Raw genomic sequence first — 14,234 nt, 5'->3', positions numbered from 1 at the left:
CAGGGAGTCCAGGAAGGAAGACCAAAGCAGGTGCCCAAAGAGCACGGCAGCGAAGAAAGTAGAAGAGGCTCCAGTTCCAACACTGTGATGTGACTTGAGCCATGAGCCATTGGAAGATGACAAGAAAAGAGAAGAAACATATGTTCCCAGAAGGTAAAGTTAGGAGAGCAGTGAATGTTTCTGGTTCCTCAGCAGAACACCAAGAAACAAGGGCAGGAGAACAACACAAGGAAGCAAGGGAGAGACAGTGCAGGTAATGGAATGTCAGGCTGTGGGACCAGAGTCTGCAATGCCAACCCACCAAGGTTATGATAGGAAAATAACACCTTCTGTGTGTTTAAGGAAAGTAACTCTTTTTTTTTGAGACAGAGTCTAGCTTTGTTGCCAGGCTGGAGTGCAGTGACACGATCTCAGCTCACTGCAACCTCCGCCTCCCGGGTTAAAGCGATTCTCCTGCCTCAGCCTCCCGAGTAGCTGGGAATCACAGGCACACGCCACCACGCCAAGCTAACTTTTTTTTTTTTTTTTTTTAAGTGGAGATGGGCTTTCACTATGTTACCCAGGATGGTCTCGATTTCCCGACCTCGTGATTCACCCGCCTCAGCCTCCCAAAGTGCTGGGATTACAGGCGTGAGCCACCACGCCCGGCCTAAGGAAACTAACTCTTATGTCAATGTGAAAGCAAATCAGACAGGACATGGGAACACGGAGGGGAGGAGAGCCCAACCAGAGCCTGGTTCCAGACCCACCGCACCCGCCCCGTTGAGCCAGGAGCACAGGTGGCTCTCTGCACAACACCAAGAGCAAGGACATGCTTTCAGCTCCACTTTAACTCAGGTTCCTAATGTGACAGCAGGCTTGTCAATCCCACTTGCCCCCGTGGCTCACACCAGAAAACTACCAGCAGCATGAGTAAGGACAGAAGCAGGAGACAGAGGAGCCAGGGTTGGGGAATCCCACAGCAACCCACAGGCCCTCATCACACACGGCAAGGACGCGCCCTCACTGGGCTCACCACCACCACTCGACATCACCTTCACTACCTGATACCCTGCCTGGATAACACCACTGTAACACAAGAAACAGGTCTAGAATCTAGCATGTATGCTACACCTGAAGGAGCAAGAGATGGTAATAAAATACAACGAAATTTTTAGTTTATTTAATATAAAATTTAGAGCCATAATCAAAATGTGTAATTCTGATGGGGTTCACTACTTATAAAAACTTCACAGCGCTCTATTTTCAAATGTAAATGGTATTCTGTGGCTCCTCGCCAGCATGTAAATAACGATCTACTCTGAAATACGTTTCACGGCTTATTTTTGGCAAGCAGCGATTTCTCCAACCCACGTTTTCCAAGGGAAAAAAGGACATGAAATGTCTCCAAAAGTCTCTTACGATCTTTAGATAAACTACTGTTCAACAACTGCATCCGCCAAGTCAACACATCAAGAATCCTTCACTCACAAACACTTAAGGTGAGAAAACAGTGTCTACCCATGCAGGAGAGGGAAACATTATCTATGCTTATGAAGACAGCCTGGACTATCGGCTACTGAAAAACTGTGAATGCATTTTTCTTTTTATACTTTCCAAAATTTTTGTGAGGTGATAACTATGTTTGTGTCTATTCTTTCTATTTTGTATTTTTTAAGTACGTACATCCTTATTACAAATCTGCTGTAGAACCAATGTCCCATACAGGACCCCACGTGCCACAGGAACCAAAAAGTCACATGCAGTGAAGATGAAGACACAGGAGACAACCTGTGTGGACAGCACAGAGCCACCTGCCAAGGACACCAAAGGAGCTACAGGTGCAATTCAAAATGTTCTTGGTTGTATTAATAAATGTGGCCAGGTGCAGTGGCTCACACCTGTAATCCCAACACTTTTGGAGGCCAAGGCGGGCAGATTACCTCAGGTTGGGAGTTCAAGACCACCCTAGCCAACATGGGGAAACCCCATCTCTACTAAAAATACAAAAATTAGTCAGGTATGGTGGCATGCACCTGTAGTCCCAGCCACTCAGGAGGCTGAGGCAGGAGAATCATTTGAACCCAGGAGGCAGAGGCTGCAGTGAGCTGAGATCGTGCCACTGCACTCCAGTCTGGGCAACAGAGTGAGGCTCCATCTCGGGGGAAAAAAATTGTCCTTAGTCACATTAAGTAAAAAAAAAAACAAAAAAACACATAAAACTAATTTTAATAATGGCCAGGCGTGGTGGCTCACGCCTGCAATCCCAGCACTTTGGGAGGCCAAGGCGGGCAGATTACTTGAGGTCAGGAGTTCGAGACCAGCCTGGCCAACATGGTGAAACCCTGTCTCTACAAAAATACAAAAATCAGCAAGGCGTGGTGGTGTACGCCTGTGGTCCCAGCTGCTCGGGAGGCTGAGGCAGGAGAATCACTTGAAGCCAAGAGGCAGAGGTTACAGTGAGCCAAGATTATGCAACCGCACTCCTGCCTGGGCAACAGAGCAAGACTCCATCTCAAAAAAAATAATAATTTTAATAATGTGTCATACTTATCCCAACAGATTGAAAATATGACCATTTCAACATGATATCACTATAAGAAAAATTATTGAGATATTTTACATAGGTTATTTCATATTAAGTCCTCAAAAACCATCAGGGTAGCTTACATATGTAGCACATTTCAATTTGGACAGTGAAATTTGCATTGAAAATATCTGATCTGCCCTAGACTCATAAAATACACAGTTGACGAAGTAGACTCACATGGCCAAGTGATTCTAAACATACTTAAATGCTTCCTAATAACGGAATCAAGTTTTTAAACCTGCATTTTAATTAATAAAAATTAAACAGATAAAATATTCAGTGTCTCAGCTATGATGGATACACTTCAAGTGCTGATCAGCAAACGGTGTTGAGTGTAGCCAGATGGGCCAGCGCAGGCTACGCAGCTGCAGCTCAAACAGCACAGTTGCAGGTCAAACAGGCCAGTCTCTCTGCGCACGGGAACAGTCTGGGCAAGCAGGAGACGGGGAAAACGGGCACTGCCCTCGTGAGAACAAAGGACACACAACAGGAACCCTAGACTCACCCCCTGCCAAAGACACCAACAGCCCATGAAGCAGCCTCCTCAGAAAAGGGAGGGGCATTCAAGAACTTAGAAAAGCACCTCTGGAAAATGCTCACTTTAAAACTTTGCATGGAACTTTACATTTTAATTACAAAGGTTTTAACTTCCATGTTCTCATTTATTCTTAATTAACTCCATGAAAGTAAACACGGCTTTTATTCTTATTCCTATAGTTACTGTGTTGGAAGTTCATCTATGTGAACAAGCTGTTGCAACTGAAATTTTATGAGAATTCCAAGCTCTTTCCATTAACACAAACTATATGAAGTTTAGTTCTCTTTATTTCCATTGGTTAAAGACCAGAATGTATGAAATATGCATTATCAGATTAGAAAAACAAAACAAACATCAGAAAAAGGTTTTGCAAAATAGAATTTACTAAAATCTATGATAGAAACTAGCTCTAAAACTTCCTGTTTCAAAATTTCACTGTGCGTCTACTAAGTTCGTTTTTCTGGTTGTGGACAATAGGCCCACCCCACGCCGCAGGCCCACCCCACGCCGCAGGCCCACCCCACGCCACAGGCCCACCCCACGCCACAGACCCACCATGGCCCCATGAACAGGCCAGCTGAGAGCTGCGGCCACTGCCCAGGGCTCCCTGCTCTGTGCTCGGCTGCCTGACCCAACCTGCCAGTGCTTTGCTTTCTCTATGTGTAGAAACTAAAACCAGGAGCCCAAGTTTACAAAAAGCAGATTTTTATTACATAGAGGTACAAATGTGTTTCACTTTCTAATCTCTTTCACAAATCACCTTGCTTTTTCGCTCTTCTTGGGTGATCATTTTTACACAACACTGTCTGACCGTTTTGGCTTCTGCCAAGGTTAGCCTCTGTTCACAGGCAGACTCTGACTTCTTCTTCCCACCTCCTCCTAGTCTGGCCTTCCAAAATAATGCTCACCATTTTTTCACATTGACTTTAGTTTTGAAAAGAAAAGTTACCTTACAAAGTAGTATGTACAACTCTGTAATATGTAAAGTGAGGCAATGATAGAACCAGTTTTAAAAATAACCTTTCCATGATGATTTTCATTTGCATCCACCTGCTTATTAGTAAGAATCTTTTTACATGTTTACTGCACACCCCAATTTCTCTTCAGTGAAAAACTTTAGAGTATCATCATACCCTCCAACTTCTCCTCTCACCTATATTGAAAAGGGTCTGCTCTTTATCCTAACATCTATACTAGGTAATTTTCAGAATATTCCTTCAACCACCAAACAAATTTTTGAGATCCTTGTGCTAGATTTCACTATCTTAATATGAAAACCAATAATCACCTACTAAAATACAATACAGGCCGGGAACAGTGGCTTACGCCTGAAATCCCAACACTTTCAGAGGCCAAGGCGGGTAGATCACCTGAGGTCAGGAGTTTGAGACCAGCCTGACCAATATTTTGAAACCCCGTCTCTACTAAAAATACAAAAACCAGCCAGGTGTGGTTGCGGACGCCTGTAGTCCCAGCTACTTGGGAGGCTGAGGCAGGAGAATTGCTAGAACCCAGGAGGCAGAGGTTGCAGTGAGCCAAGATCATGACACTGCACTCCAGCCTGGGCAATAGAGCGAGATTCCGTCTTAAAAAATAAATATTAAAAAAAAATAATAAGTACATAAATAGACCGGGAGTGGTGGGTGATGCCTGTAATCCCAACACTTTGGGAGGCCAAGGCGGGTGGATCACCTGAGGTCAGGAGTTCAAGACAAGCCTGACCACCATGAAGAAACCCCGTCTCTACTAAAACTACAAGATTAGTTGGGTGTGGTGGCACACACCTGTAATCCCAGCTGTGCGAGAGGCTGAGGCAAGAGAATCACTTGAACCTGGGAGGCGGAGCTTGCAGTGAGCCAAGATTGCGCCATAGCACTCCGGCCTGGGCAACAAGAGCAAACTCTGTCACACACACAAAAAAAAGTAAATAAATAACATACAATACAATACAGCTACTACGATTTACCTAAGAAGCTGTTGTATGAGCTGAACCAGAGGCAAACACTGTTTGCCAGAAGACTCACAGATCCCCGTATTAATAAGGTCTTTATCCAGTGGAGTCCTGCTTCTATGAAATGTTGAGGCATTCGCTTCCTGTTCATCAATTTCTTTTTCCTTCTGTGCTTCTTTTTTGGCTTCAATATCCTGTAATTCATAAACAGAAATTGTTTACAAGTGATCTCATTACCAGGTGTGAAGACACACAGGCTGGCTGAGCCCTGACCCCAGTGCCAAGCTATCCCAGCCTCTGTGGCTAATGCACACACCTACCCACAGGCCCCCACCTGCCTTGTTGGAAACCCTAACTCAGTTGTGCAGTTTCAAAGTGTCTTCTTTTTACAGAATCAAGGTCCAGGCTGCCTCTGCTGATGCTCTCCAGCCTCCTTCTGTGAAGTCCCTAAAATCCTTAACCCTGCTACTGGCTCTCACAAAACCCAATGTGATCTGCCCCACACAAGCAACATCCAGCTGCCTTGTAAGGACAAGAAGAAGCTGGAATTCTCACACACACTTGTTCAAATGTAAATGGCAAAGCCACTTGGGGAAACTATGAACACGCACCTGCCCCAGGACCTAACAAATTCCACTCCAAGAGTTTACCCAAAAGGAGAACATATGTTCACTAAAGTACTTGTACACAGCACAACCGTGGCAGCTCTACACGGCCAAAAACCAGAAAGCCTGGGCGTGGTCGCTCACGCTTGTAATCCCAACACTTTGGGAGGCCAAGGTGGGGGATCACTGGAGCCCAGGAGTTCGAGACCAGCCTGTGCAACATAGTAACACCTTGTCTCTACAAAAAAATCAAAAAACTAGCCGGGCATGGTGACATGTCTGTGGTCCCTGCAAAACAGGAGGCTGAGGTGGCAGGATCATTTGAGCCTAGGAGGACAAGGCTGCAGTGAGCCAACATCAGGTCACTGCATCCAGCCTGGGTGACAGAGCAAGACGCTGTCTCAAAAAAAAAGAAAACAAAAACCAAAAGCAATTAAACGTCCTTCAATAGGAGAATGAACCAACAGTACTACACCTATAAACTGGAATACTTCCCAATAATAAAAACGAAGTCACAATACACACAACAGTGAGTGAATCTGAAAATCATTCTCCAAGGCAAAGCAGGAAAGAGTGCATACTATACAGTTATATTGCTGCGACACTCAGAGCAGGAAAAATGAATCTAATCTCAGGGCAGGGGAGTATCCTGGCTGCAAGTGCCAAGGAGCACAGGGATCTTTCCGGGTGACGGGAATGGTCTACATGAGGAACAGGTTACCTGTTAACTTCACTGAAACAGACAACATGCAGTATTTTATCACAATTAAATCATAGCTCAATAATTTTGTAAATTGGCACATAAAAGAATTTTAATTTAAAAAATACTTGGATATGATAAAAGTTTAGAGTTTTACTGTTTTCAGTTATTCTTCACGTGTGTGAGTGTGGTATTTCTGATCTCAGTGCACCACCAGGTCACGTGTGCCTCCAAGGCCATACCTGGATCTCTGCAGTAATGGCTGCGTGTAAGGCTGACTCTAACCCTCCATCAGCCATCAAGCTGCCCACCAGAAGATCAATCATGAATCGACGACCTGGACTTATGTTCACTTCATTGCCTGAAACTGAAATAGAAAGTGTGTGCCAATTTGAGTGAAACGCCATTCCCTCCCAACACCCTGACCCATGCCCTCTCCTGTTCCTTCCCCAGGCCCACCTGCGCAGGGCAGGAGAGCAGAGAGTGCCCGGGCCCGCTCCTCCGCGGTGGGCAGCAGCACGGACCAGCCACTCTGCAGCACGGCCTGGGCGGCCGACTGCACGGTGCTCAGCACACCCGCACTGCTGGCCAGGGTCACCACCGTCTGCTTCAGGCTGTTCAGGAGGATGCTGCCCAGACCTAAACCAAGGAATTCCGGGTCAACCTGGTGACTAATGGCAGCATGCAACTGAAAGGAGAAAAACAATTTTCACTTAGAACCCCTAAAAATGAGTGAATTTCAAAGTCTTATTAAACACTGAATAAAAGTCAATTTCAAGTATTATTTAAATAGACAATTTCTCAGTTTATGTATTTTTAAAAACTGGACTAAAAAAACTCTTACCCACAATAGTTGAGGTGTTTGCTAGAGGAATCTTTTTAACCCCACTATGAACATGTTTATGGAAAGCTCAAGATCAGCAGAAGAGCTAAACAACTAGCAACAGCAACCCCCACCCCGCGCCAACAATCTGCACCAAACACAGAAATAACAGCTCCAACTCAACCAAAAAAGCTGCCACAGGTGCAATCTCGGCTCACTGCAAGCTCTGCCTCCCCAGTTCATGCCATTTTCCTGACTCAGCCTCCCGAGTAGCTGGAACTACAGGCAGCTGCCACCATGACTGGCTAATTTTTTGTATTTTTAGTAGAGACGGGGTTTCACCATGTTAGGCAGGATGGTCTCGATCTCCTGACCTCGTGATCCACCTGCCCAGGCCTCCCAAAAGTGCTGGGATTACAGGCGTGAGCCACCGCGCCCAGCCCAGATCATGTTTTTTAAGCCTCGCGTCCATTATTAGTGCATTACAATCTTACTTTAAAATATTTCACCGAACAGGCTAAAACCCATGCCCTTCAAAATACATAAACCTTCTTACAAATCCCTAAGACACTTACAAAAGGAGGAAGAAGAAGGGAAATCATGAATACCTGAAGTCGTAGAAGATTCAGCGTTGCCACGGCCACACACTCTTTTTCCTGGGGCGGGGGCCAGTCCGCGGAACCATCCATCCCCTCACTCACCTGCCGCAGCAGGAGATCCAGCTGCTCAAAAGTCACTGAGCAGATGTCCACCACAAAAGGGACACGGAGGCCAATGGACCACTCAGAACACGATGACCAAGCAAAGCTCTAAGAGGAAACGCAACAATCTAAAATGAATCTCCAAATGCAGCTGCTGGTCTGTTCCACAGGAGTCACCAGCGTGTGTGATGGAGCTGCCTTATACTATTACCTATCATCCCTCGAACTGCCCAGTCCAAAGGCATTCATGGGTGTCTAGCTCACACACTATCAGCTTCTGATTTTCCCACCCATTTCACTGGCCCCATCTCATTTGGCCATACCTAAAAAAGTAAAAGCATTTTTAACAATCTTTTCACTCTCAAAACGATTAATGACATTAATGGATGGCAGTGAGGATCTCCATCCACTTGAAGTGGTATAATAGCAACTCTAACTAGACAACGAATTGTTAGATGCATATGACACACACACAACCTTTCACAGTGAAATAACAAGTAATCGGCAAGGATCTAAGAGAACGGTGGAACACTATGAATAAACTGGATCTAATTTATAGAACATTTCACCCAACAACAACAAAATACATATACTTTTTTTTTTTTGAGACAGAGTCTCACTCTGTCACCCAGACTGGAGCCTCAGCCTCCCAAGTAGCTGGGACTACAGGTGCCCGCCACCAAGCCTGGCTAATTTTTTTTTTGTATTTTCAGTAGAGACAGGGTTTCATGGTGTTAGTCAGGATGGTCTCCATCACCTGACCTCATGATCTGCCCGCCTCAGCCTCCCAAAGTGCTGGAATTACAAGCGTGAGCCACCGCACCTGGCCATACATATACTTTTTAAGCACATACAGAATGTTCACTAAGAGAGAACATATCCTGAGACATAAAACAAATCTTAACAAATTTAAAAGAAATGAAATCATATACAGTTTGTTCTCCAATCACAATGGTATTAAACTAGAAATCATGAACAGAACAATCTACAAACACTTCAAAATTAAACAACATACTTAATAATCCATGGGTCAGGCCGGGCGCAGTGGCTCACGCCTGTAATCCGAACACTTTGGGAGGCCAAGGCGGCGGGGATCACCTGAGGTCAGGATTTCAAGACAACCTGGCCAACATGGAGAAACCCCATCTCTACTGAAAACACAAAAAAATTAGCCGAGCATGCTGGTGCGTGCCGGTAGTCCCAGCTAATCAGGAGGCTGAGGCAGGAGAATTGCTTGAACCCGGGAGACAGAGGTTGCCGTGAGCTGAGATCATGTCATTGCACTCCGGCCTGGGCAATAAGACCAAAACTCCATCTCAAAATAATAATAATCATCATCATCCATGGGTCAAAAAAACAATTCTCAAGAGAAATTATAAAACATTTTGAACATAAATGAAAATGCACCAAAATTTGTAGGTTTAATTAAAGCACTGCTAAACAGGAAAATTTATAGCATCAAATCATTATCTATTACAAAAAAAGATAGGTCTAAATCAGCAATCTAAGTTTCCGCCTTAAGAAACTAGAAAAAGAACAAAGTGAACGCAAAACAAGCCAAAGGGACAAATGACAAGACAAAAGCAGAAATCAATGAGATTGAAAGCAAAACAAAAGGGAAAAATTAATGAAACTAAAAGATTGTTCTTTGAAAAGATCAACAAAATTGAAAAACTCTAGCAAAACTGACAAAGAAAAAGCCAGAAAAGATACAAATTATCAGAATCAAGAATGAATGAAGGGACATCACTGCAGGCCCCACAGACTTCAGACAGCAAGAGAATACTAAGGAAAACTTGACACGTAAAAATCAGACAACGTAGATGAAGTAAAGCACATCTGAGGGCCAAAAATCAGGAAAATCCTCCTAGAAACAAACAGGTCACCTGAATACTTCTATATCTGTTAAAGAAATTGAAGTTGCAAAATCTTTTTTTTGTTTGTTTTTGTTTTTTTGAGACGGAGTTTCGCTCTTGTTGCCCAAGCTGGAGTGCAATGGCGCCATCCCGGCTCACTGCAATTTCTGCCTCCCAGATTCAAGCGATTCTCCTGCCTTAGCCTCCTGAGTAGCTGGGATTATAGGCACACATCACCAAGCTCGACGAAATTTTTGTATTTTTAGTAGAAACGGGTTTCACCATGTTAGCCAGGCTGGTCTCAAACTCCTGACCTCAGATGATCCACCCATCTCGGCCTCCCAACGTGCTGGGATTACAGGCGTGAGCCACTGTGTCTGGCGTAAAATCTTTTAGAAAGCAATCTCCAGACTCAGATGGGATTCAAAAACATTTAAAGAAGAAATAACACTAATTCTACACAATCCCTTATAGAAAATGAAAAAGGACGGAACACATGCCAATATTTTGTATAAGGTCAGCTTTCCCCTGATAGAAAGTCAGACAAGATAGTATAACACAAAGAAAGAAAACCACAAACCAACATCCCTAATGAGCATCAACAGAAAAATCCTCAACAACCTGTTAGCAAGTCAAATTTTGCAATACAGAAACATAATAGGGCCAGGCACAGTGGCTCACACCTGTAATCCCAGCACTTTGGGATGCCAAGGAGGATGGATCACTTGAGGTCAGGAGTTGGAGACCAGGCTGGCCAACATGAGGTCAGGAGTTGGAGACCAGGCTGGCCAACATGGTGAAACCCCATCTCCACTAAAAAGAAAAAAAAAATACAAAAATTAGCCAGGCATGGTAGTGCACACCTATAATCCCAGCTACTCAGGAGGCTGACGCAGGAGAATTGCGTGAACCCAGGAGGCACAGGTTGCAGAGAGCTGAGATTGCACCAATGCACTCCAGTCTGGGTGACGGAGTGAGACTCCATCTGGCAAAAAAAAAAAAAAAAAAAAAAAAGAGTAGTAAATTGTGGCCAAGTGATGCCTATCCAAGTAACACAAGGCTTGATCAGTATTTAAAAATCAGGCTGGTGCAGTGCCTCACACCTGTAATCCCAGCACTTTGGGAGGCCAAGGCAGGCAGATCACTAGAGCTCAGGAGTTCGAGACCAGCCTGGGCAACATAGTGAAACCGTATCTCCAAAAAAGAAAAAAAAAAAAATGTTTAAGAAAAAGAAAAGTAAAAAGCATCATGTAATACACCATACTAATACACTAAAGAAGGAAAACTGCATGACCATTTCATTTGAGAAGATTAAAAGCATTTAACAAATTTTAACATCCAGTCAGGATTTTTTAGAAGCTTCTAAAACGGGGAATTAAAGACACTCCCTTAATCTGATAATAAGGCATCTACATAAATACCCACAGCTAACATCACAGTTAATGGTGAAAGACTGAACTGCCTTCCCCTACAGTCAGGAGCAAGGCAGGGCGCCCACTGTCACCTCTCCTATTCAGCTTCACACTGGAAGTCCTGGCCAGGGCAGTCAGGCCGGGAAAAGACATAAAAGGCAAGCAGACTGGAAAGGAAGAAATGAAACTGCCCCTCTATACAGATAGCATTTAATTGTCCATGAAGAAAACCCAAGGAAACTACAGTGAAGCTCATAATAAATGAGTTTAGCACAACTGCAGGACACAAGAACAACAAACAAAACTCAGTGGTATTTTCTACATACTGGTAATGAACAACTGGAAACCAAAATCCTCCAAAATACCAAATCAAGCTCTATATTCAGTACCTGGGCAGGCCCACAGGCAATTCCCACTATGTGTTTGGTGTCCAGTCCTGGCAATGCTGCAGGTTCTGGCTTGGTCACGCGCAAGGTGTCAAAGTGCTGGCACTGGTCGTTGCTCCCCCAGCTGTGGACCTCGCTGTCCTCAGTCAGAGCCAGGCAGTGGGTGGAGCCTGCAGCCACATCAATCACCTTCTTCCCTACAAGGGAAGAGGGATGCAGATGCAGCTTCAAGCCTATGACTTCCGCTGCAAGAAAGATATTTCCTAGGCCATTCAGGTCAGACAGCTTTTAACATTAACTTCTTGAGGATAATCTGCTTTGCTTTAATATTAAGCACAATTCATTTGCTTTGGGTGTGTTATTAAAACTGCTGTATTTTGTCAGCTACAATTCGTTAGGACCCACAGTCTACAAAGATCATAATACTAGGATACAAAAAGGATCTGTTCTTTTTTCTCCTCCTCATTCAGATTTTCAGTCAGAAAGAAACAAGGTGCTTTTAATTAACTATTAGATCATATTCTCCCATCCGAGATTTAACAACGCATAGCACACTCTTCAGTGAGGAAGGTTTCCTAAGAAGAAATCTATTGTTCTCTCAGTTAGATATAACTGATATTTAAAACATTGTTTCTATTTAAACACTTAGCAAAATATTCTATTTTTCCTTCCTGGTAAATCTAACATGGCCAACACAAAGGGTGTTTCGCAGAAATGTCAGTATATAAAATAATTCAGCTGAAAAACCACACTTCAGTAAGGGGAAAAATTCTATCCTAGGAACTTACCATAAGTTAACATCAGCAACAAAAAAAGGTGTTTCTCAACAGTAATTTAAATACTCTCAAAGTAAACGATTTCTATACTAATGATTGTCGTAGCTTTCCTATACTAATGGAGGGGAATATAAACAAGAAGGCAAATGAAATTCAAATACCATTCAATGACACAGAGTAAACTTCTTACTCTGCAACTTATCTCAGAAGCTTAGAAAACAATAAATACCATATGGGCGCACAAAACTCTCAGTCATCAAGATATTAACCTGCTTTAAAATAAAACTAATGGAGAAAGGAACTGGCAAGTCTCACTTAAAAGTCCCACTTCCAAACCCACTTGGTAAAGAACCAAACACACAAAGAATGTATGTAGTACCAGGACCCAACGAACTACAGCCCCCACACACAATGCAGCCCAAGGCCTGCTTCTGTGAAGACACTGGTGTTGGAACACTGCCAGGTCTACCTACTTCAAATACAATCTGGTCCTTTAAGAAAAAGGCTGCCCACCCCTGAGAGAAGAGAATCCTAAAGAGTCCATCTGATGTACCTCTCACACTGCCTTTTCCCTTCTTCCTACTTTCTTATCAACTTGTCTGCCCTTCAACAGTTCTCGATTAGGATGAAGACTATCTCCCAACCACTAGGCCAGGTGGTACGGAAAAGTCCTGTTTTACCTTAGAAAGATCCCTTCAACATCATAGTTTTGATGGCCCCCACCCCAACTTCCTGCAGCATAACATCCCTAGTAAGAACACCACAGAAGAATCTCAGGGTCTTCTTGCAGAGACTCCCATCCTCTCTGCCTGCACCGGCAGCCCACACTGAAGGCGCCGGCACTCTTATCTACATACCTTGGCTTCCATCTCTTGCCTCCAACTACAATGCATGCTGGACACCTTTGCAACTGAGCAAGCAGGAATCACCCACCAAGGATGAGTTCACATGAGGGCGTCCCAAGTGGACCCAATCCCACCTCCCAATGTGGCTCCACAGCACAACGCACACTCATGGTCTCAGTGTGCCTGCAGTACAAGTGACCTCACCACACAGAGGGAACCCTTACTGAGTCCAGCCTGCTGAGTGATTAATGGGTGCCTGCCACAGAAAGTGGCAGTGTTTGTAAAACTCAACGGGTTTAAATTACATTTCAGTCATTTTGTAATAGACACCCACTTTCCAATTAGTATCAATACCTATACCAAGCAGGCAGTAAAAGTTTCTAATGACAGTCCATTCATGGAATGTCAGGTTAAGAACATAAAACCTGCAAACTCATGGAATGTCAGGTTAAGAACATAAAACCTGCTAACTTTAAAACATTACTAAAGAAACTGTCCTGAAGGGTTTTAAAAGTTTACATTTGCACTCACCTTGCAAGCCTTCTAAGAGTTTTGGATAACGAACATGTTCCTCTGTTCCATGTCCAAGTCTCTGGTTGTCACCTTTTCCCCATGAATAAACTTGGCCATCTTTCGTCAAAGCAATGGAAAACTGACTTCCACAGCGGACTTTGACCACATCCAAGTCTTGAAGCTTTTCAATCAGCTTTGGGGTTTTGCAGCCATCACTACCACCTCTGCCCAATTTCCCATAGTCACCATCTCCCCAAGACCACACTTGCCCTAAAAAATACAAATGCATTTAAATAACAACAACTCTGCATTTTAACGAAAAATTTTAAATGACTGCAAATAATATAATGAAAAACGCACACTAATCTAGACCACTCAGGTACATAGTTAACACTACAAAGGTGGCTACTGAGCAAACGAAATCTAGGTGACACTTGAGGTTGACATAGAAGCAATAAAGAAAGGGAAAGCTGAGTTTTCTTCTTGTTTTCATTCCATGAAAAACAAAGTCCTGACTCTTACTAGCCTGGGCTCTATGTTAACTGCTTCACAGAACCAA

At 43.8% G+C, this 14,234-nt stretch overlaps 1 protein-coding gene across 3 annotated transcripts in view; it reads right to left on the bottom strand.

Annotated features, from left to right (window-relative positions):
- LOC100976978 (E3 ubiquitin-protein ligase HERC2) overlaps window positions 1-14,234 on the bottom strand; it is a 209,560-nt gene that overhangs the window by 138,073 nt on the left and 57,253 nt on the right. For all 3 annotated transcript variants that reach the window (XM_034938387.3, XM_034938388.3, XM_034938393.3), the window contains 6 exons: window positions 13,694-13,945; window positions 11,545-11,738; window positions 7,795-7,995; window positions 6,823-7,051; window positions 6,606-6,730; window positions 5,074-5,252 (listed from right to left, as the gene is read on the bottom strand). In XM_034938387.3, coding sequence (XP_034794278.3) covers window positions 5,074-5,252; window positions 6,606-6,730; window positions 6,823-7,051; window positions 7,795-7,995; window positions 11,545-11,738; window positions 13,694-13,945 — 1,180 coding nt within the window. The remainder of the gene's footprint in view (window positions 1-5,073; window positions 5,253-6,605; window positions 6,731-6,822; window positions 7,052-7,794; window positions 7,996-11,544; window positions 11,739-13,693; window positions 13,946-14,234) is intronic.

The sequence above is a fragment of the Pan paniscus genome, chromosome 16 (assembly GCF_029289425.2).
Source record: "Pan paniscus chromosome 16, NHGRI_mPanPan1-v2.0_pri, whole genome shotgun sequence".
NCBI classification, from domain to species: Eukaryota; Metazoa; Chordata; class Mammalia; order Primates; family Hominidae; genus Pan; species Pan paniscus.
Note: the sequence above shows the minus strand (reverse complement) of the source record. Positions and strands in the feature narration are given on the sequence as shown.